At 50.3% G+C, this 21,901-nt stretch overlaps 1 protein-coding gene across 3 annotated transcripts in view; it reads left to right on the forward strand.

Moving 5' to 3' along the window:
• LOC140199486 (signal transducer and activator of transcription 4-like) overlaps nucleotides 1-21,901 on the forward strand; it is a 239,951-nt gene that overhangs the window by 56,018 nt on the left and 162,032 nt on the right. For all 3 annotated transcript variants that reach the window (XM_072261657.1, XM_072261656.1, XM_072261658.1), the window contains 7 exons: nucleotides 2,906-2,991; nucleotides 5,082-5,233; nucleotides 5,320-5,478; nucleotides 8,663-8,755; nucleotides 10,677-10,736; nucleotides 10,818-10,838; nucleotides 10,928-11,021. In XM_072261657.1, the coding sequence (XP_072117758.1) occupies nucleotides 2,906-2,991; nucleotides 5,082-5,233; nucleotides 5,320-5,478; nucleotides 8,663-8,755; nucleotides 10,677-10,736; nucleotides 10,818-10,838; nucleotides 10,928-11,021 (665 nt within the window). The remainder of the gene's footprint in view (nucleotides 1-2,905; nucleotides 2,992-5,081; nucleotides 5,234-5,319; nucleotides 5,479-8,662; nucleotides 8,756-10,676; nucleotides 10,737-10,817; nucleotides 10,839-10,927; nucleotides 11,022-21,901) is intronic.

The following is a 21,901-nucleotide window of genomic DNA, read 5'->3' on the forward strand; positions in this document are numbered from 1 at the left end:
GAAGGGTTGGAGTTACTGTACAAAGTAGGCAGCTTCAAGCTGGTTGGCCTAACATTTATTTTTGGAATCAGTTATTATTTTTGGAAAGTCATAACCAGATCAAGTAGAGTCAACCTGGTTCATGAAGGGGGAGGTCACACCTGAGGAAGTATCAACCAAAGTGGATAGTTGGGTATCAGTAATGTTTTGAATTTTAACAGAGTGCCACGCTACAGGTTAAATCACAAGACAAGGACTCTTGATGTTGGAGGATTAACTCTTAGTGTTAGCAGGATTAGCTAACTAACATGAAGCTGTCAGGAGAGATGGGGGGGGTAATTTTCAGATTGGCAGTTTGTAGTGTGGAATGCTGCAGGAAAGAGAGCTGGGACTGCAGTGTTTACACTAGGTATTAGTGACTTGGAGACAGGAGCCAAATCTAGTCATCAAATTCGCTGTGACATAAAAATTTATGGAAAGATTTGATATTGATAGGTTGAATGAACTGAAAAAGCTGGCAAAATGGAGTATAATGTGAAAATGAGATGTAGCTCACTTTGGAAGGAAGAACAGATTATTATTTAAATAGAGAAAGTCTGCTGAAAGCTGCATAACCAAGGGATTAGGGAGTCGTCATACATGAAGTACAGAAAGCTAGCATATAGGTGCAGCAGGTAAATGGGAAGCCTCATGGAATGCTCATATTTTATTCAAAGGTTTAGAGTATAAAGCTTCTGTAGTAAGGCAAACCTTACTACACTATACATGCCACCGATGTGTCAAGTCTAGAGTAATGTGTACAGTTCTGGCCTTTTTATTTAAGAAACGATATATTTTCACTCGATGCAATTCAGGGAAAATTCACTGAGGTAGTCCCAAATTTGAAGGGGTTGTCTTTATAATTGAAGTATACAAAGTTCTTGTTTGGGGGGCTTGAGAGGGTAAAAGGGAGAATGCTTCCCTTCAGGGGAGAGCCCAGACCCAGAAGAAGGTCTTAGAATAAGGGGTGTCCTTTTCAGACTGAGGAAGGGAAACATTTTTTCTCTCAAAGGGATGTTGAGTTTTTCCTTGCCCCAAAAGACTATGAAGCTTAAATCATCAAATCTGAGTATATTTTAAACCACTAAGGTAATCAAAGTTTGTGGGGTTAGAGTAGGAAAGTAGAGGAGACTTAAGTCAGTCATGATCTTACTGAGTGGCAGAGAAGGCTCAAGGGGCTCCTGCTGCTGTTTGTTAATAGTCTTATGGTCTTAAAATGGAAAATGCTCAGTGGGTCAGGCAGCATCCCTGGAGAGAGGAGCATGTTTCAGGTCGACAGTATTTTACAATTAAAGATATATTCTAGATAATCATATATATAAAATATGCATACAGGTATGTATGTGCATATACATATATTCTCAATGTGAATTTGAGAAATTATACAATAATTTATGCTGAAGTTTCAAAATCATATAGCTGCAGTAACACAATGGCAAGAGTAGACCATTCAGCCAATGTATGACAATGTGAAATTTAAAGGAATATGTTGGATGGAGTTGGCAAAGATTGTGATGGCTTGAAACAAGAACAAGAATCCATAAAATTAGTTTAAAACATAACAGGGAAGAGTATGAAATTGAAGCTCAATCTGTATCTTTCAATTGTCCTTCATCAATCGTGGAATAGAATTTAGGAGCCGAGAGGTAATGTTGCAGCTATATAGGACCCTGGTCAGACCCCACTTGGAGTACTGTGCTCAGTTCTGGTCGCCTCACTACAGGAAGGATGTGGAAACCATGGAAAGGGTGCTGAGGAGATTTACAAGGATGTTGCCTGGATTGGGGAACATACCTTATGAAAACAGGTTGAGTGAATTCGGCCTTTTCTCCTTGGAGCAACGGAGGATGAGAAATGACCTGATAGAGGTTTATAAGATGATGAGAGGCATTGATCGTGTAGATAGTCAAAGGCTTTTTCCCAGGGCTGAAATGGCTGCACAAGAGGGCACAGGTTTAAGGTGCTTGGGAGCAGGTATAGAGGAGATGTCAGGGGTAAGTTTTTTACGCAGGGAATGGTGAGTGCGTGGAATGGGCTGCCGGTGATGGTGGTGGAGGTGGATACAATAAGGTCTTTTAAGAGACTTTTGGATAGGTACATGGAGCTTAGAAAAATAGAGGGCTATGGGTAACCCTAGTAATTTCTAAGGTAGGGACATGTTCGGCACAACTTTGTGGGCCAAAGGGCCTGTATGTGCTGTAGGTTTTCTATGTTTCTATGTTTCTAATTTCTGGCAAGTGAATCATTAATATTATTCCCATTCTTTTAGTAGCTAGGATTTCACAAGCAAAGAACAGAACAGCCTAACGTATGTGAGTGTTTTGCCAATGGCCAATGCACCATCCATTGCAGTGGGTGTCAGCAGAAGGCAAAAACAATCTTGTGCACACAGCTCAGTATAATCTTCTTCATCGTGGTACAACTGGGAGTGCATCCAGGCACAGAGATTTATCTCAATAGCTCTTCTGCAGCAGTGTGGGAGATTTTGGGCATTATTATTTTTATGCATGAACTTTGTGGCTTTGCCAACTGTTTGAGCATCACCACTTTAGCAAGATCACCATTTGGAACCAAATGAAGAAAGCAAAGTCATCAGTGTCTCCTCAACTGGAGGTTTTCAGCAGTCATCAGAATCAGATTCACCCACTTTATATGAGGCCTGCTGGTTCTCTGAAGTCATCACCAATCAACTAATGGGAATTGCCACTCCAACGAGCATCCATTCCCTTAAATTTGTTCTGTGTGTCTGCCAAATTAGTCCAATTATTGGCACACACTGACTGGAAATTATGGGTATACACTTACTGTATTGGATACTTAATTGATACCAATGTCTTCCATTTAGTTTTATGAGAGGTTGACTTTGTTTCTTTTGAAATTTTCTCAGAACACAGTGATAGAAACAGCGTTCACATGAAGGAAGAGGTTTTTCGGTTACAAGGCATGCTCAATCAGCTGGATCATAAACGAAAGGTGAAGTACCATTAGCTCAATAAAAGCATTACCTTGCCTTTTTCTACATGGATAGGGTTTTCCCAAATCCCCATTCATCTCTCCTTACAAACAGGGACATCATATTCAAAATATTTATGCAGGCCAACCTTAAGTAATCTGGAAGGATCAGTACACCAAGACAAAGTGTCCAGGTTTTATTCTAAGAGGGCAAATGGTTTTACTATAATCCTCAGAAAAATTTGCTGCTTCAGTCTGAATTGGTTTTAATTTGAATTTCCTTTCTACCAGGCTGTAGATTTTGAGTTCAAATCAACAGATGAGCTACAAACAAACAAGGAGTTTAATCTATGTTCATTAGCTTGTTGTTGCATCATTTCCTACCCTTCAGAAGAGGCTGAGAACGTGTGATGGGTAGCCTACATATTCTGCCATGAGCAATCGATTGTCCTTGAGGTAATTGTTAAACCAGGCAGGGTATTCTGCTCAGAACACACATTTATTAGTACAGGCAACCTGATCTACTTAACAGCCGTGAAAACTTAAGTGAAGGTGTGGACAATGTTTGAATTGTAGCATTTTACAAAATAATATCGAAGCTGTGATTGATAGCAGTGTGGCTGAAGAAGGCAGCAAAATAAGGCCTTCAGTTTTGAATGTCTAACTTCTTCAACGGTGCTTTTTAATTTAGGGCGAAAAGTTCAATGAAGTTCAGCAACAATATAGTTGGAAAGTTCACTGGGAGCACTGATGAAGAGCACATTTTCTTTATAAATATATCAAGCTTATTTATGGAAAATGTTTACAGTTTAGGGTTTCATAACTGAAATAGTTCTGAGAATTTTAACTAAAACAGAAAGTAGGCTAGTTCAAGATTCCAAGATGGATTTTATGATCCTTCTCATGGCCAAATCTTCCTTTTCTCAGTTCCCTCGTCTCTATCACTTCTGTCGCCAGGATGCAGTTTTCCTTTCCAGGTCATCAGAGATGTCCTCCTCCTTCAATGAATAGGGTTTCCCTTCCTCCACTGTTGATGCTGACCTCACCCGCATTTCCTCCATTTCCCAAACATCCAGGTCACCCCATCTTCCCACTGCAATAACAGTGATAGAATTCCTCTTGTTCTTACCTACCACCCCGTGAGCCTCCGTATCCAACACATCACCCTCCACAATTTTCACCATCTCCAAAGCAATCCTACCACCAAACATGTCATTATCTCCCCACCTCACTCCACTTCCCACAGAGATTGCTCCCTCTGCGACTCCCTTGTCCATTCATCCCTCCCCCACTAATCTCCCTCCAGGCACTTAACCCTGCAAGCACCCAAAGTGTTACACCTGCCCACTCACCCCCTCCCTCTCCCAAACAATCCTTCCAGGTGAGGTAACACATCACATGCGCATCTGCTGGTGTCATCTATTGTGTCCAGTGCTCTAAATGCAGCCTCCTCTGCATTGGTGAGACCATAGTAAACTGGGGGGGGGGGGCTTCATTGAGCACCTCCACTCCACCTCCAAAAGTAGAACTTCCTAGTGGCAAAACATTTTAATTCCAATTCCCATTCCTGTCCCAACAAATCCATCCTTGGCCTTCTCTTCTGCTAAGATGAGGCAATGTTCAGGGTGGAGAAGCAACACCTTATATTCCTTCTGAATAGCCTCCAACCTGATGACGTGAATATCGATTTTTCCTCTGATATAAAAAATTCTCTCCCTCTTCCCTCTTCTACTAATCCCCCACTCTGGCCTCTAATTTCTTCTCACCTGCTTATCACCTCCCCCGGCTCACCTCCTTCCCATTCTCCTGCGTTCCACTCTCCCATCCTATCAGATTCCTTCCTCGCCAGCCCTTTATCTTTGCTGCCCACCTGACTTCACCTATCACCTTCTAGCTATCCTCCTTCCTCTTCCCCCCACCTTTTCATTCCGGCATCTTCCTCTTTCTTTTCCAGTCCTGAAGAAAGGTCTCAGCCCGAAACGTCAACTGCTTATTCATTTCCATAGATGCTGCCTGACCTGCTGAGTTCCTCCAGCAATTTGTGTGTTACTTTGGATTTCCAGCAACGGCAGACTTTCTCATGTTCATGGCTATATCTTTGTGTGGTGCAGGAGGTGCTCCATAAGATTACAGAGCTGTTAAACCAAATGGATTTCCTAATGAACAGACAACTGTTTGAAGAGCTAACAGATTGGAAACGACGGCAGCAAATTGCCTGCATAGGAGGTCCACACAATACGTGCCTTGATCAGCTGCAGAATTGGTAAAGTACCAAGTACCAGAGTTACTTGAAATGTTTTGTGCTTTGCTTGGTTATTGGGATGAATGCTGTAAATTCTTTTGAATTAGGTTTACATTGTTTGCAGAGAGCTTATTTCAGGTCAGAAGACAGCTAAAAAAGCTAGAGGAGCTGCTGCAGAAAGTGACCTATGATGGAGATCCAATGCCTCTGCAAAGACCTCATTTGGAGGAAAGAGTGAACATCTTAATTTACAGTTTCATCAAAAGGTACGAAAAATTATTGAAACAAAAAAGCAACTTTTTTTCGTGTTATTCAGAAGTTTCAGTTCCGGCGTCCACTTTCCATGTTCTTTTTTTCTGATAGATACAGCTGCAGGAAAGTTACTGGACTGTGACTCAGCCTAGGCTGGAGCTTTTCCTATCACAAATCAGGCAGGAAATCTTAGTTTCCTGAACTGGTGAGATGAGCCTTTGAATCAAAGCCTCCTCACAGCTTCCAAATGGGCCTATTACTTTGGTTCATCCTGGAATGCAGAGGGATCATGATAACCTTACATGTTTGAATGATCTTGGCCTCACTCTTGGATGTCACAGACTTCATACACAAGGGGAAAAAGCCTCAGTGTTAGCTTTCCTTAGTTGCTTCTCTATAGATTTGAAAAAATAAACAAAATCTGTGGATATTGAGGACTATGTCCTGTGTAGTTCAGTTGGCCACACTGGATCAGTTCAATGATTGTCAAGACTTGACAAGGAGTGTTGCATGTTTGAAGACACTGTCATTCAGAATTCAGTTGAATTTGAATAATCCTATGACACTCTTTCAGAGAGGAACAAGGGATTCTCAGTATTTTGACCAAACATTAACATTTCCAAAATAGTTGATAGGATCATGTTTCTTTTGAGGGGATTAACATTTGAAAGGTTGTTAAATTCAAGTTTATTGGTACCATGGGCACGCATACACAGGTTGTAAATGCCATGAAAGTTAGCTTTTGGCAGCAGCAGGCACAGTACATTACAAGACAAGGACAAACATAATTTCACATAAACTTGAATGAACATCAAATATATGTACATGTCAGCAAAGTAAACAACAAAGTCAACTTAGCAACACTAGTGCAAGATTAAGAATGGAGAAGAAAATATAGTCCAAGATGGTGTTAAGGTTTTTCATGTCAGTTGACAGATATGATGGCAGTGGGGAAGATGCTGTTGTTGAATGTAGACCTTCAGGCTCTTGTACCTCCTACCTGACACCAATATAGAGCAGACGGCACAGCCTGCATGGTGCAGGTCCTTTGTGATGGATGCCACCTTTCTGTGATGTTGCCTCTTTTAAATATTCCTGATAATGGGGAGAGCTGGACCTGTGTTGGAACTGGCTGAGTTCACCACTCTTTGTAGCCTCTTGCATTCTTGTGTGTGGTAATTTCCATATGACTGTGATGCAACCTGTCAGAATGCTTTCCAGTGTACATTTGTAAAACCTTGTCATATTCTTCCATGCCATACAAAACCTCCTTATACTTCTAAGAAAGTAGAGATTCTGATGCACCTTCATCATTGCATCCATGTGCGGGGTACAGGATAGATCCTTTGAGACGTTGACACCTAGGAAGCTGAAGCTGTTCAACCTTTCCACTAGAGACCCTCCAGCAGGGACAGGACAGGTATGTGTTCATCTGAATTCCCCTCCTGAAGTCCACAGTCACTTCCTCAGCCTTGCTGACAATGAGTGCACGGCTATTGTTACAGCACCATTCAAGCAGCTGACTTAATCTGCCTCGTCATTGTCCAAGACTCTGCCATGACTGTGGTGCCATTGGCAAATTTGTGAATGGGATTTCAATGCTTTCTATGTTACAACAGTGACTGCATAATGAAGTAACTTTATTGATGCATAGCACCTTGGAATTATCTGAACATCATGTGAAAGATGAAAATAATTTTCTAACCTATTAGATTTCCTTTATTTTCTTTACTTCATTAAAATCACGACTGTGTATGTAATCTGTATGAACATTGATGCAGTCATGAAGAAGGCACACTAGTGGTTCAACTTCATTAGGAGTTTGAGGAGATTTGCTATGTCACTGAAGACTCTTGCGAATTTCTTTAGATGTACAATGGGGAGTGTTCTGACTGGTTGCATCACAGCCTGGTGTGGAGGCTCGAATTCACAGGATCATAGGAGATTGCAGAGGGTTGTAGACCTAGCCAGTTCCATCACAGGAACAACCCTCCACACCATCAAGGACATCTTCAAGAGGTGATGCCTCAAGAAGATGGCATTCAGCATTAAGGACCCTCACACCAGGGATATGCACTCTTCTTGTTACTGCCGTCAGGGCAGAGTCACAGGAGCCTGAGGACCAGCACTGAATGATTCAGGAGCAGCTTTTTCCTCTCCTTCATCAGATTTCTGAAAGGTCCAACACCACATCATTCTTTTTTTTTTTGCCCAACTTATTTATTTGTAATTCATAGTAATTTTATGTCTTTGCATTGTACTAATGCTACAAAGCAACAAGTTTCATGTCAGATAAGTCCCTGATAATAAACCTGATTCTGATTCTGTAATTGCACATATTACAAATGCAGGCCCAGTAATATTTCACTGGACAGCTTTTCCCATTCCTCAGAACAGGACAAGCAACTGACTAAATTAGCTTCTGTCTCTTTTATATTTGTTCAGTGAATCCACACAGATGATGCATTCCATGATATCTACTCTCACATTACAGACTTGTGACTGAGTAGATTGGACCAAAGCAACATTAACAGTGCACATAGTCAACAATAGAAATTTCATAATTTCATAATAAAATGACAATAAAGAAGTACAAATTACTTTGGTCACTTTATACTCAACTAACTGCACATAACCCAACTAAAAGTGATTCAAAATATCATGGGAAAAGTTAGAGATACAACCACATCACTGTGCTCAAAAGTGCAATGACTAATTAATTTGTTGGTATAAATTACTTTTATTTAAAACAAATGCTTTTCTCATTTCTTCTGAAGGTAGTGACTTCTACCTTTTTAACCAGATGGATTTGTACAAAATTCTTCATCCATAATCCAAGCTATAAACATAGGCAAGCTATCGAGTAGTGAAAAGCACCACAATTGCATCCATTTTCATCCTTGTCCAAAATAGAAATACGTTACATTCTCCGGGATAGTGTTCAAGTACAGGCCTGATTCTTCCGATCACTAAATCAACCACATTGGTAGCATCTTTATTGATGTCAACCCACGAACTGTTAAATCATCCTGTTTAATAATGGGGAAGTGAAATAGAGTTGTACACTTGATAATAATATTTCAAAGCCTGATATTTAATGTTAATAGATTAACGAGACACAGGTCTTAAGTTGCTTTCAACCGATGTTGATATTCTTGAGAAAGATGATAAAGCTTTCTTTTTTTCCATTATCCTTAGTTCTTTTGTGGTGGAGAGACAGCCTTGTATGCCAACTCATCCACAGAGAGCGATGGTCCTAAAAACAGGAGTACAATTTACTGTCAAAATAAGGTGAGCTTCTTTATGACAAATGGAATAATGCTGAGTTGAAGTTTCTCTTTAAGTAAGTGCACGGGATGATTGCCAGTATGATATCAACACAGTATTGGTCATCTTTTGTTCACTTCTAATGGCAGGCACACATCAGGAGGCAAGCACATTGGGTACCTAATACCATTGGACCAAAGATGAATTTATGATATCTGCACTAAGGCCTGGATTTGGCCCACGACTAACTTCTAATGTCATCCCATTCAGAGTTTGGGACTTGGAGGGGCACTTAATTTGTACCCGCTAGTGGTTGGCATGCCACTCTGTGTGAAAACCTAGACCTGCCAACCACCCACTGCTACCCCTGGGGCAGCTTAGGTTCTGTGTGTACTTATCTCCAGAGTCCTGGCTGGAAACAATTCATCCTAAAACATTTATTTTGTCTGGCAATCTATAATGATCTTTAACCTTGTGCCAGTCCTACTGAGACTGATTAAATTTATTTATTTATTTGTTTGTTTGTTTGTTTTGTGATACAGCATGGCATAGGCCCTTCCATCCCTTTGAGCCGCACCACCCCAGCAACCTCCGACAACCCCAATTTAACCCTAATCTAACCATGGAACAATTTACGATGACCAGTTAACCCACCCGGTACATCTTTGGGCTGTGAGACGTAACGGGAGCACCCAGGGGAAAGCCCACCCGTTCCACAGGGAAAACATACAGACTCCTTACAGATGATATTGGAAATCTCTATGGCCTGAGCTGTAATAGCATCACACTAATTGCTACACACTACTGTGGCACCCAAATCTGAGCCTTCCTCTATCACTGTACTCTTTGGAATACTGTGACATCTTTTAGACCTTCTGATCAATTTGAGCTGGTGTTACAGAGCAAGAATGGGAAATGACTGAGTCAGTTTCTATGTATAAGCTGTCTCTGATGTGTAAAGACAGGTTTTCTGAAAATATCGATTGGGTTGGTCCTGTATCGGTAAGATTGACACACTACTTTATGTTGCAAAGGGAGCAAAAAAGGTAGAGATATAAAGCATAGACTGGGGCGGCCTTATTGACATGCTGCACCAGCTTAGGATGAAAGTGCTTCAAATTTATGAAAACCATTGCAGGAGATGATGTGATATCAATATGAAATTAAAACACTTGCCAAAGTTGCCTTCTGATTGGAGTTCTACTGCAAATATTTGAATGCAGAATTGTGGACTGACACGCCAGTATAAAACCAAGCAGATCATATGCTTCTTAAATTGTCCATTGGAATATAACACTGAGCAAATCATATGCTTCTTAAGTTGTCCATTGGAATTGTGGATGACTTTTTTCACTGCAGTTCTATGGGTTATGATCTGCCTCATGAGACTAATGTGGAAACATCCTTGAAATCTTTTCCTCTGTCCACCTCTTTCCAGGATAGAGCTCAGAAAAGAGTATTAGTTTTTGAAGTCTGGACTCAGTTTTACAAGCAACACATCCAAAACACTGTAAGAACTCAGCATAACAATACTATCAATCACTCCATAAATACTACCTGACCTGTTGAGTTCCTCCAATATCTTGTGTGTTGCTGAATATTTCCAGCATCTACAGAATCTCTGCTGTCTCCGTTTTGCAAGCATTTTGATCTAACAGCTAAGTGTAACTACTGAGTCTGTCTACATAAATAAAAGTACATATCCACTTACGCTATTTTGAAAAAAGTGTAGAAGAGTATTCCTGAAAAAACATAGTTAACACTAAGAATATACTAACTAATATTATCCTTTAATCAAAAGAAAAACATATCTGGACATTATCATATTGCTATCTGTGGGAACTAGTTGTCCATAACTTAACTGATACTTCCTATTAAATCATTTACATAAAGTACATGGGACATGGCACTAAATAAATGTAGGTTTTCCTTTTTCTCTTTTTAGGTTTTTAGTGAAACTACCTGAGTTAAACTACCAGCTAAAAGTGAAAGCTACAATTGACAAGTAAGACAAGTTTACAATCAAATAAATCATATTTTAATTATTTCCTTGAAATCATTCTCATTCACTTCCTTTCTTTTTCAGAGAGAGTTCAACAGCAAGAGGGTATGCAAAATAAAATTAGAAATCCTTCTTATCTCACAAAATAAGTTAAGATTGACAGAATGTATTGAAATGATGCACTCTCTTTACAGATACCGCAAATTTAATATATTAGGCACGAATACCAAAGTAATGAATATGGAAGAATCAGTCAATGGGAGTCTCTCTGTGGAATTCAGGCACTTGGTAAGATATCTTTGTTTAATCTTTTCATAATGAATAGATGATGCTGACATTAGAATGAAACTTTGAAAATATTAATTGAATTTCTTTATTACCTACTAATAAAAAACAAAATTTATTATAGTAAGTTCTAGTTTCATTCTTGTTTTGCTCTCGAACATGGGTGATGGCAACATGTTGGGCAAATCGGCAGGTGTTCCATAAAACCATAAGGTATAGGAGCATAATTTATTTATATATATATTTATTGAGGTACCGCGTGGAACAAACTCTTCCAGCTCTTCGAGTTACGCCGTCCACCAATTCCCCCGAGTTAATCCTAGACCAATCTCTGGACAATTTACAATGGTCAATTACCCTTCCAACCAGTATGTCTGGTCTGTGGGAGGAAACTGGAGCACCCAAAGGAAACCCACGCAGTCATGGGGAGAAAGTACAAACTCCTTACAGACAGCGGCGGGAATTGAACCTGGGTTGCCTTTAAAGCATTGTGCTAATCACTATGCTACTGGGCCACGACATTAGGCCATTCAACCCATCAAGCATCGTCCACTATTCCATTTTTCCTATTCCTAACTGGGATTCAGTGAGGCTATGGAAAGGATTGGAAAAGCATTGAGCCAAGTTACAATATTCAACAAAGACTAATTTGCCTCCCAGTATTTGCATCTCACCTTCTTTCTTTAATGAATGACAAACTTACTTGAAATACTTGAATTAACATGATTTATTTGGTAACAATCAAACCTCCCTGACCATCATTTGGGCTTCATACAAAATCCTAACAGGCAGATCCATTCGGTGGATTATGAAAAGTTCTGAATAACTGGTCAAAAAACTTAAAAATATTGAAATTTATTATTGAAATAATCACACATATAGGAGGCACCACTGGAACAATTGTGAGAGGATTAAAGATGGAATGAAGAGAACTTTCTTTCACCAAGGGGTTTCTATGGGGGTTTGTAACTCTTTGACGGAAAGGATGACAGAGGCATGCACCATAACCTATATGTCTGTGGATCAAGAACTGGAAAGTTGGATTAGCCTGCGTAATATTTCTTATGCTAGTGTACATATAATAGGCCAAATTATGGTCCTGGAGTGAAACGGTAAATGCTGAAAACACTTAGCAGCTCAAGCAATATTAGGAAGAGAGAAACAGGATTAAAATTTCTGATTGATCTTTCATCTGTTCAGGAAAAGTATCACAACAACTATTATTTATGTGCGGGCAATGGTTAGTTGGGGGAAAGAAGTTTGTTTGTGAAAAGAAGGAAACCGAGAGGGTCCGTGTGCTACATGCACATCTTCCCTCAGGCTGTGAGACTAATGAATACCTTGCCACCACCAAGGTCTCTCACCAGGACAACAAGCTGTTTACTATTTACCTGATCTGTGCACTACATATGCATTTTGAATTATATTTTATTAACTTATTTATGGTAATATTTATTTTTGTGTGTTCTAAGTGATATATGCATTGTGGGTGATCCGTGGTCTGGAGGAACATTGTTTTGTTTGGTTGTAGATATGTACAGTCAGATGACAATAAACTTTAACTTGAGTTATCATGGTAGGCAACTGAATTAGTGAGATAGTTCACATTTGCAGACTGAAAAGTGGATGTTCTGCAAAGCAACCACCTATTAGTGTCATGGTCCGGTCCGTGAAGGCCGTATTCTGGTTCATGGTCAAGTCCATTGACTCTTGCTCCAGGTTTTCCAATCTACCCTGTTTCTGTCTTGTTGAGCTAATTGAGGCAGCCGATGCTCACTGGGGCTGGCTGCATAAATACCTTCAGAGACCCAGGCATGGCTGCTGGATTGTTCTTGTCCTTACTCCTTATATCCCCTGCTCTGCCTTCTGTTTCCTCGCCGGAAGCCCTGCCTTGTCTTGCCGGTAACTCTCACCTTGCCTGAAGTTCTCGTCTCGCTTTGCTTTGCCAGAAGCCTTGCCGTGTCTTGCTGGTAACTCTCGCCTCGTCTCGTCTCGCCTGCAGTCTTGTCCTGGAGCCACCCTGTACCTAGCTCCCTTCCTGTCCCTTGCCTCCGCCCAGGTAAGCCAGGCCGTCTTGCCGTTACCTGGGGTTGGTTCTGTCCCTTCCTGTTCCTTGCTTCTGTCGGGTGGTGAACCGCGCCCTGCCCAGGAGGAGCCTGCCAAGCCTGGCCTCAAGTCTCCTGCCTCTGCCAAGCCTGGCCTCAACCCTCCCGCCTCCTGCCACGCCTCGCCTCAACATTCCTGCCATGCCTCGCCTCAACCCTCCTGCCTCGCCTCGCCTCAAGTCTCCTGCCTCCTGCCACGCCTCGCCTCAACATTCCTGCCATGCCTCGCCTCAACCCTCCTGCCTTGCCTCGCCTCGCCTCAAGTCTCCTGCCTCCTGCCACGCCTCGCCTCAACATTCCTGCCACGCTTCGCCTCAACCTTCCTGCCTCGCCTCGCCTCGCCTCAAGTCTCCTGCCTCCTGCCAAGCCTCGCCTCAAGTCTCCAGCCAAGCCTCGCCTCGCCTCAAGTCTCCTGCCTCCTGCCAAGACTCGCCTCAAGTCTCCTGCCAAACCTCGCCTCGCCTCGCCTCAAGTCTCCTACCAGGCCTCGCCTCGCTTCGCCTCAAGTCTCCTGCCTCCTGCCAAGCCTCGCCTCGCCTCCTGCCTCCTGCCAAGCCTCGCCTCACCTCAAGTCCCCTACCTCCTGCCAAGCCTCGCCTCGCCTCACCTCAAGCCTCCTGCCTCGCCTCGCCTCAAGTCTCCTGCCAAGCCTCGCCTCAAGCCTCCTGCCAAGCCTCGCCTCAAGTCTCCTGCCAAGCCTCGCCTCGCCTCACCTCAAGTTTCCTGCCAAGCCTCGCCTCACCTTAAGCCTCCTGCCAAGCCTCGCCTCGCCTTACCTCGCCTCGTCTCGCGTCAACTCTCCTGGCAAGCCTCGCCTTGACTCGCCTCGTCTCCTGCCAATCCTCGCCTCGCCTCGTCTCCTGCCAAGCCTCTCCTCGCCTCACCTCAAGTCTCCTGCCAAGCCTCTCCTCGCCTCGCCTCGTCTCCTGCCAAGCCTCGCCTCGCCTCAGGTCTCCTGCCAAGCCTCGCCTCGCCTCCTGCCTCCTGCCTCCTGCCAAGCCTCACCTCAAGTCTCCTGCCTCCTGCCAAGCCTCGGCTCGGCTCGCCTCACCTCTAGTCTCCTGCCAAGTCTCACCTCACCTCAAGCCTCCTGCCTCGCCTCACCTCGCCTCGCCTCAAGCCTCTTGCCAAGCCTCGCCTCAAGCCTCCTGCCAAGCCTCGCCTCGCCTCGCCTCGTCTCCTGTCAAGCCTCGCATCGCCTCGCCTCAAGTCTCCTGCCAAGCCTCACCTCGCATCAAGCCTCCTGCCAAGCCTCGCCTCGCCTCGCCTCGCCTCCTGCCAAGCCTCGCCTCGCCTCGCCTCAAGTCTCCTGCCAAGCCTCGCCTCGCCTCGCCTCGTCTCCTACCAGGCCTCACCTCGCTTCGCCTCAAGTCACCTGCCTCCTGCCAAGCCTCGTCTCGACTGTTGCCTCCTGCCAAGCCTCGCCTCGCCTCCTTCCTCCTGCCAAGCCTCGCCTCACCTCAAGTCTCCTGCCGAGACTCGCCTCAAGTCTCCTGCCTCCTGCCATGCCTCGCCTCGCCTCGTCTCCTGCCAAGCCTCGCCTCGCCTCGTCTCCTGCCAAGCCTCGCCTCGTCTCAAGTCTCCTGCCAAGCCTCGCCTCGCCTCGTCTCCTGCCAAGCCTTGCCTCGCCTCACCTCAAGTCTCCTACCAAGCCTCGCCTCGCCTCAAGCCTCCTGCCTCCTGCCAAGTCCTGCCTCAAGTCTCCTGCCAAGCCTTGCCTCGCCTCACCTCGTCTCCTGCCTCCTGCCAAGCACTGCCTCAACTCAAGTCTCCTGCCAAGCCTCGCCTCGCCTCAAGTCTCCTGCCAAGCCTGGCCTGGCCTCGCCTCGCCTGAAGTCTCCTGCCAAACCTCGCCTCGCCTCACCTCAAGTCTCCTGCCTCCTGTGTTCTGCCAAGCGTCGCCTCGTCTCCTACCAAACCTCACCTCGCCTCGCCTCAAGTCTCCTGCCTCAGGCCAAGCCCCGCCTCGCCTCAAGCCTCCAGCCTCCTGCCATACTTTGCCTCGCCTCGTCTCCTGCCTCCTGCCAAGCCTCGCCTCGCCTCAAGTCTCCTGCCAAGCCTCCCCTCGCCTTGCCTCGTCTCGCCTCAAGTCTCCTGCCAAGCCTCGCCTCGCCTCAAGTCTCCTGCCAAGCCTCGCCTCGTCTCCTGCCTCCTGCCAAACACAGCCTCGCCTCAAGTCTCCTGCCTCCTGCCAAGCCCTGCCTCGCCTCAAGTCTCCTGCCAAGCCTCGCCTCGTCTCCTGCCTCCTGCCAAACACAGCCTCGCCTCAAGTCTCCTGCCTCCTGCCAAGCCCTGCCTCGCCTCAAGTCTCCTGCCTCCTGTCAAGCCCTGCCTCAAGTCTCCTGCCAAGCCTCGCCTTGCCTCACCTCGCCTCGTCTCCTGCCAAGCCTCGCATCGCCTCGCCTCAAGTCTCTTGCCAAGCCTCGTCTCGCCTCGCCTCGCCTTAAGCCTCCTGCCAAGCCTCGCCTCGCCTTAAGCCTCCTGCCAAGCCTCGCCTCGCCTCGTCTCCTGCCAAGCCTCGCCTCGCCTCGTCTCCTGCCAAGCCTCGCATCGCCTTGCCTCAAGTCTCCTGCCAAGCCTCGCCTTGCCTCACCTCAAGTCTCTTGCCAAGCCTTGCCTCGCCTCGTCTCCTGCCTCCTGCCAAGCACTTCCTCGCCTCGTCTCCCCTCGTCTCCTGCCAAGCCTTGCCTCGCCTCGCCTCATCTCCTGCCAAGCCTCGCCTCGCCTCGCCTCAAGTCTCCTGCCAAGCCTCGCCTCGCCTCGCCTCAAGTCTCCTTCCAAGCCTCGCCTCGCCTCAAGTCTCCTGCCAAGCCTCGCCTCGCCTCGTCTCAAGCCTCCTGCCAAGCCTCGCCTCGCCTCAAGTCTCCTGCCAAGCCTTGCCTCGCCTCGTCTCCTGCCTCCTGCCAAGCACTTACTCGCCTCGTCTCCCCTCGTCTCCTGCCAAGCCTTGCCTCGCCTCGCCTCATCTCCTGCCAAGCCTCGCCTCGCTTCGCCTCAAGTCTCCTGCCAAGCCTCGCCTCGCCTCGCCTCAAGTCTCCTGCCAAGCCTCGCCTCGTCTCGTCTCCTGCCAAGACTCGCCTCGCCTCAAGTCTCCTTCCAAGCCTCGCCTCCCCTCAAGTCTCCTGCCAAGCCTCGCCTCGCCACGTCTCAAGTCTCCTGCCAAGCCTCGCCTCGCCTCAAGTCTCCTGCCAAGCCTTGCCTCGCCTCGTCTCGTCTCCTGCCAAGCCTCGCCTCGCCTCAGGTCTCCTGCCAAGCCTCGCCTCGCCTCCTGCCTCCTGCCTCCTGCCAAGCCTCACCTCAAGTCTCCTGCCTCCTGCCAAGCCTCGGCTCGGCTCGCCTCACCTCTAGTCTCCTGCCAAGTCTCACCTCACCTCAAGCCTCCTGCCTCGCCTCACCTCGCCTCGCCTCAAGCCTCTTGCCAAGCCTCGCCTCAAGCCTCCTGCCAAGCCTCGCCTCGCCTCGCCTCGTCTCCTGTCAAGCCTCGCATCGCCTCGCCTCAAGTCTCCTGCCAAGCCTCACCTCGCATCAAGCCTCCTGCCAAGCCTCGCCTCGCCTCGCCTCGCCTCCTGCCAAGCCTCGCCTCGCCTCGCCTCAAGTCTCCTGCCAAGCCTCGCCTCGCCTCGCCTCGTCTCCTACCAGGCCTCACCTCGCTTCGCCTCAAGTCACCTGCCTCCTGCCAAGCCTCGTCTCGACTGTTGCCTCCTGCCAAGCCTCGCCTCGCCTCCTTCCTCCTGCCAAGCCTCGCCTCACCTCAAGTCTCCTGCCGAGACTCGCCTCAAGTCTCCTGCCTCCTGCCATGCCTCGCCTCGCCTCGTCTCCTGCCAAGCCTCGCCTCGCCTCGTCTCCTGCCAAGCCTCGCCTCGTCTCAAGTCTCCTGCCAAGCCTCGCCTCGCCTCGTCTCCTGCCAAGCCTTGCCTCGCCTCACCTCAAGTCTCCTACCAAGCCTCGCCTCGCCTCAAGCCTCCTGCCTCCTGCCAAGTCCTGCCTCAAGTCTCCTGCCAAGCCTTGCCTCGCCTCACCTCGTCTCCTGCCTCCTGCCAAGCACTGCCTCAACTCAAGTCTCCTGCCAAGCCTCGCCTCGCCTCAAGTCTCCTGCCAAGCCTGGCCTGGCCTCGCCTCGCCTGAAGTCTCCTGCCAAACCTCGCCTCGCCTCACCTCAAGTCTCCTGCCTCCTGTGTTCTGCCAAGCGTCGCCTCGTCTCCTACCAAACCTCACCTCGCCTCGCCTCAAGTCTCCTGCCTCAGGCCAAGCCCCGCCTCGCCTCAAGCCTCCAGCCTCCTGCCATACTTTGCCTCGCCTCGTCTCCTGCCTCCTGCCAAGCCTCGCCTCGCCTCAAGTCTCCTGCCAAGCCTCCCCTCGCCTTGCCTCGTCTCGCCTCAAGTCTCCTGCCAAGCCTCGCCTCGCCTCAAGTCTCCTGCCAAGCCTCGCCTCGTCTCCTGCCTCCTGCCAAACACAGCCTCGCCTCAAGTCTCCTGCCTCCTGCCAAGCCCTGCCTCGCCTCAAGTCTCCTGCCAAGCCTCGCCTCGTCTCCTGCCTCCTGCCAAACACAGCCTCGCCTCAAGTCTCCTGCCTCCTGCCAAGCCCTGCCTCGCCTCAAGTCTCCTGCCTCCTGTCAAGCCCTGCCTCAAGTCTCCTGCCAAGCCTCGCCTTGCCTCACCTCGCCTCGTCTCCTGCCAAGCCTCGCATCGCCTCGCCTCAAGTCTCTTGCCAAGCCTCGTCTCGCCTCGCCTCGCCTTAAGCCTCCTGCCAAGCCTCGCCTCGCCTTAAGCCTCCTGCCAAGCCTCGCCTCGCCTCGTCTCCTGCCAAGCCTCGCATCGCCTTGCCTCAAGTCTCCTGCCAAGCCTCGCCTTGCCTCACCTCAAGTCTCTTGCCAAGCCTTGCCTCGCCTCGTCTCCTGCCTCCTGCCAAGCACTTCCTCGCCTCGTCTCCCCTCGTCTCCTGCCAAGCCTTGCCTCGCCTCGCCTCATCTCCTGCCAAGCCTCGCCTCGCCTCGCCTCAAGTCTCCTGCCAAGCCTCGCCTCGCCTCGCCTCAAGTCTCCTTCCAAGCCTCGCCTCGCCTCAAGTCTCCTGCCAAGCCTCGCCTCGCCTCGTCTCAAGCCTCCTGCCAAGCCTCGCCTCGCCTCAAGTCTCCTGCCAAGCCTTGCCTCGCCTCGTCTCCTGCCTCCTGCCAAGCACTTACTCGCCTCGTCTCCCCTCGTCTCCTGCCAAGCCTTGCCTCGCCTCGCCTCATCTCCTGCCAAGCCTCGCCTCGCTTCGCCTCAAGTCTCCTGCCAAGCCTCGCCTCGCCTCGCCTCAAGTCTCCTGCCAAGCCTCGCCTCGTCTCGTCTCCTGCCAAGACTCGCCTCGCCTCAAGTCTCCTTCCAAGCCTCGCCTCCCCTCAAGTCTCCTGCCAAGCCTCGCCTCGCCACGTCTCAAGTCTCCTGCCAAGCCTCGCCTCGCCTCAAGTCTCCTGCCAAGCCTTGCCTCGCCTCGTCTCCTGCCTCCTGCCAAGCACTTCCTCGCCTCGTCTCCCCTCGTCTCCTGCCAAGCCTTGCCTCGCCTCGCCTCATCTCCTGCCAAGCCTCGCCTCGCCTCGCCTCAAGTCTCCTGCCAAGCCTCGCCTCGCCTCGCCTCAAGTCTCCTGCCAAGCCTCGCCTCGCCTCAAGTCTCCTGCCAAGCCTCGCCTCGCCTCGTCTCCTGCCAAGACTCGCCTCGCCTCAAGTCTCCTTCCAAGCCTCGCCTCGCCTCAAGTCTCCTGCCAAGCCTCGCCTCGCCTCGTCTCAAGTCTCCTGCCAAGCCTCGCCTCGCCTCAAGTCTCCTGCCAAGCCTCGCCTCGCCTCGTCTCCTGCCTCCTGCCAAGCACTGCCTCGCCTCAAGTCTCCTGTCTCCTGCCAAGCCCTGCCTCAAGTCTCCTGCCAAGCCTCGCCTCGCTTCGCCTCGCCTCGCTTCAAGTCTTCTGCCAAGCCTCGCCTCGCCTTAAGCCTCCTGCCAAGCCACGCCTCGCCTCGCCTCGCCTCGTCGCCTGCCAAGCCTCGCATCGCCTTGCCTCAAGTCTCCTGCCAAGCCTCGCCTCGCCTCGTCTCCTGCCAATTTCGCATCGCCTCGCCTCAAGTCTCCTGCCAAGCCTTGCCTCGCCTCAAGTCTCCTGCCAAGCCTCGCCTCGCCTCATCTTGTCTCCTGCCAGGCCTCCCCTCGCCTCAAGTCTCCTGCCAAGCCTCGCCTCGCCTCGTCTCCTGCCTCCTGCCAAGCACTGCCTCGCCTCAAGTCTCCTGCCTCCTGCCAAGCCCTGCCTCAAGTCTCCTGCCAAGCCTCACCTCGCCTCGCCTCGCCTCGTCTCCTTCCAAGCCTCGCATCGCCTTGCCTCAAGTCTCTTGCCAAGCCTCGCATCGCCTTGCCTCAAGTCTCTAGCCAAGCCTCGCCTCACCTTGCCTTAAGCCTCCTGCCAAGCCTCGCCTCGCCTCGCCTCGTCTCCTGCCAAGCCTCGCATCGCCTCGCCTCAAGTCTCCTGCCAAGCCTCGTCTAGCCTCGCATCAAGTCTCCTGCCAAGCCTCACCTCGCCTCAAGTCTCCTGACAAGCCTCGCCTCGCCTCGTCTTGTGCCAAGCCGCGCATCGCCTCGCCTCAAGTCTCTTGCCAAGCGTCGCCTCGCCTTGCCTCGTCTCTTGCCAAGCCTCGTCTTGCCTCGCCTCGAGTCTCTTGCCAAGACTCGTCTTGCCTCGCCTCGAGTCTCTTGCCAAGCCTCGTCTCGCCTCGCCTCAAGTCTCCTGCCAAGCCTCGCCTCGCCTCAAGTCTCCTGCCAAGCCTGGCCTGGCCTCGCCTCGCCTGAAGTCTCCTGCCAAACCTCGCCTCGCCTCACCTCAAGTCTCCTGCCTCCTGTGTTCTGCCAAGCGTCGCCTCGTCTCCTACCAAACCTCACCTCGCCTCGTCTCAAGTCTCCTGCCTCAGGCCAAGCCTCGCCTCGCCTCAAGCCTCCAGCCTCCTGCCATACTTTGCCTTGCCTCGTCTCCTGCCTCCTGCCAAGCCTCGCCTCAAGTATCCTGCCAAGCCTCCCCTCGCCTTGCCTCATCTCGCCTCAAGTCTCCTACCAAGCCTCACCTCGCCTCAAGTCTCCTGCCAAGCCTCGCCTCGTCTCCTGCCTCCTGCCAAACACAGCCTCGCCTCAAGTCTCCTGCCTCCTGCCAAGCCCTGCCTCGCCTCAAGTCTCCTGCCTCCTGCCAAGCCCTGCCTCAAGTCTCCTGCCAAGCCTCGCCTCGCCTCACCTCGCCTCGTCTCCTGCCAAGCCTCGCATCGCCTCGCCTCAAGTCTCTTGCCAAGCCTCGTCTCGCCTCGCCTCGCCTTAAGCCTCCTGCCAAGCCTCGCCTCGCCTTAAGCCTCCTGCCAAGCCTCGCCTCGCCTCGTCTCCTGCCAAGCCTCGCATCGCCTTGCCTCAAGTCTCCTGCCAAGCCTCGCCTTGCCTCACCTCAAGTCTCTTGCCAAGCCTTGCCTCGCCTCGTCTCCTGCCTCCTGCCAAGCACTTCCTCGCCTCGTCTCCTGCCAAGCCTCGCCTCGCCTCGTCTCCTGCCAAGCCTTGCCTCGCCTCGCCTCATCTCCTGCCAAGCCTCGCCTCGCCTCAAGTCTCCTGCCAAGCCTCGCCTCGCCTCGCCTCAAGTCTCCTGCCAAGCCTCGCCTCGCCTCAAGTCTCCTGCCAAGCCTCGCCTCGCCTCGTCTCCTGCCAAGCCTCGCCTCGCCTCAAGTCTCCTACCAAGCCTCGCCTCGCCTCAAGTCTCCTGCCAAGCCTCGCCTCGCCTCGTCTCAAGTCTCCTGCCAAGCCTCGCCTCGCCTCAAGTCTCCTGCCAAGCCTCGCCTCGCCTCGTCTCCTGCCAAGCCTCGCATCGCCTTGCCTCAAGTCTCCTGCCAAGCCTCGCCTTGCCTCACCTCAAGTCTCTTGCCAAGCCTTGCCTCGCCTCGTCTCCTGCCTCCTGCCAAGCACTTCCTCGCCTCGTCTCCTGCCAAGCCTCGCCTCGCCTCGTCTCCTGCCAAGCCTTGCCTCGCCTCGCCTCATCTCCTGCCAAGCCTCGCCTCGCCTCAAGTCTCCTGCCAAGCCTCGCCTCGCCTCGCCTCAAGTCTCCTGCCAAGCCTCGCCTCGCCTCAAGTCTCCTGCCAAGCCTCGCCTCGCCTCGTCTCCTGCCAAGCCTCGCCTCGCCTCAAGTCTCCTACCAAGCCTCGCCTCGCCTCAAGTCTCCTGCCAAGCCTCGCCTCGCCTCGTCTCAAGTCTCCTGCCAAGCCTCGCCTCGCCTCAAGTCTCCTGCCAAGCCTCGCCTCGCCTTGTCTCCTGCCTCCTGCCAAGCACTGCCTCGCCTCAAGTCTCCTGCCTCCTGCCAAGCCCTGCCTCAAGTCTCCTGCCAAGCGTCGCCTCGCCTCGCCTCGCCTCGCTTCAAGTCTTCTGCCAAGCCTCGCCTCGCCTTAAGCCTCCTGCCAAGCCTCGCCTCGCCTCGCCTCGTCGCCTGCCAAGCCTCGCATCGCCTTGCCTCAAGTCTCCTGCCAAGCCTCGCCTCGCCTCGTCTCCTGCCAAGCCTCGCATCGCCTCGCCTCAAGTCTCCTGCCAAGCCTCGCCTCGCCTCACATCAAGTCTCCTGCCAAGCCTCACCTCGCCTCAAGTCTCCTGCCAAGCCTCGCCTCGCCTCCTGCCAAGCCTCGCATCGCCTCGCCTCAAATCTCTTGCCAAGCCTCGCCTCGCCTCGCCTCGTCTCTTGCCAAGCCTCGTCTTGCCTCGCCTCGAGTCTCTTGCCAAGCCTCATCTCGCCTCGCCTCAAGTCTCCTG

The sequence above is a fragment of the Mobula birostris genome, chromosome 6 (genome assembly GCF_030028105.1).
Source record: "Mobula birostris isolate sMobBir1 chromosome 6, sMobBir1.hap1, whole genome shotgun sequence".
Classification (NCBI taxonomy): domain Eukaryota; kingdom Metazoa; phylum Chordata; class Chondrichthyes; order Myliobatiformes; family Myliobatidae; genus Mobula; species Mobula birostris.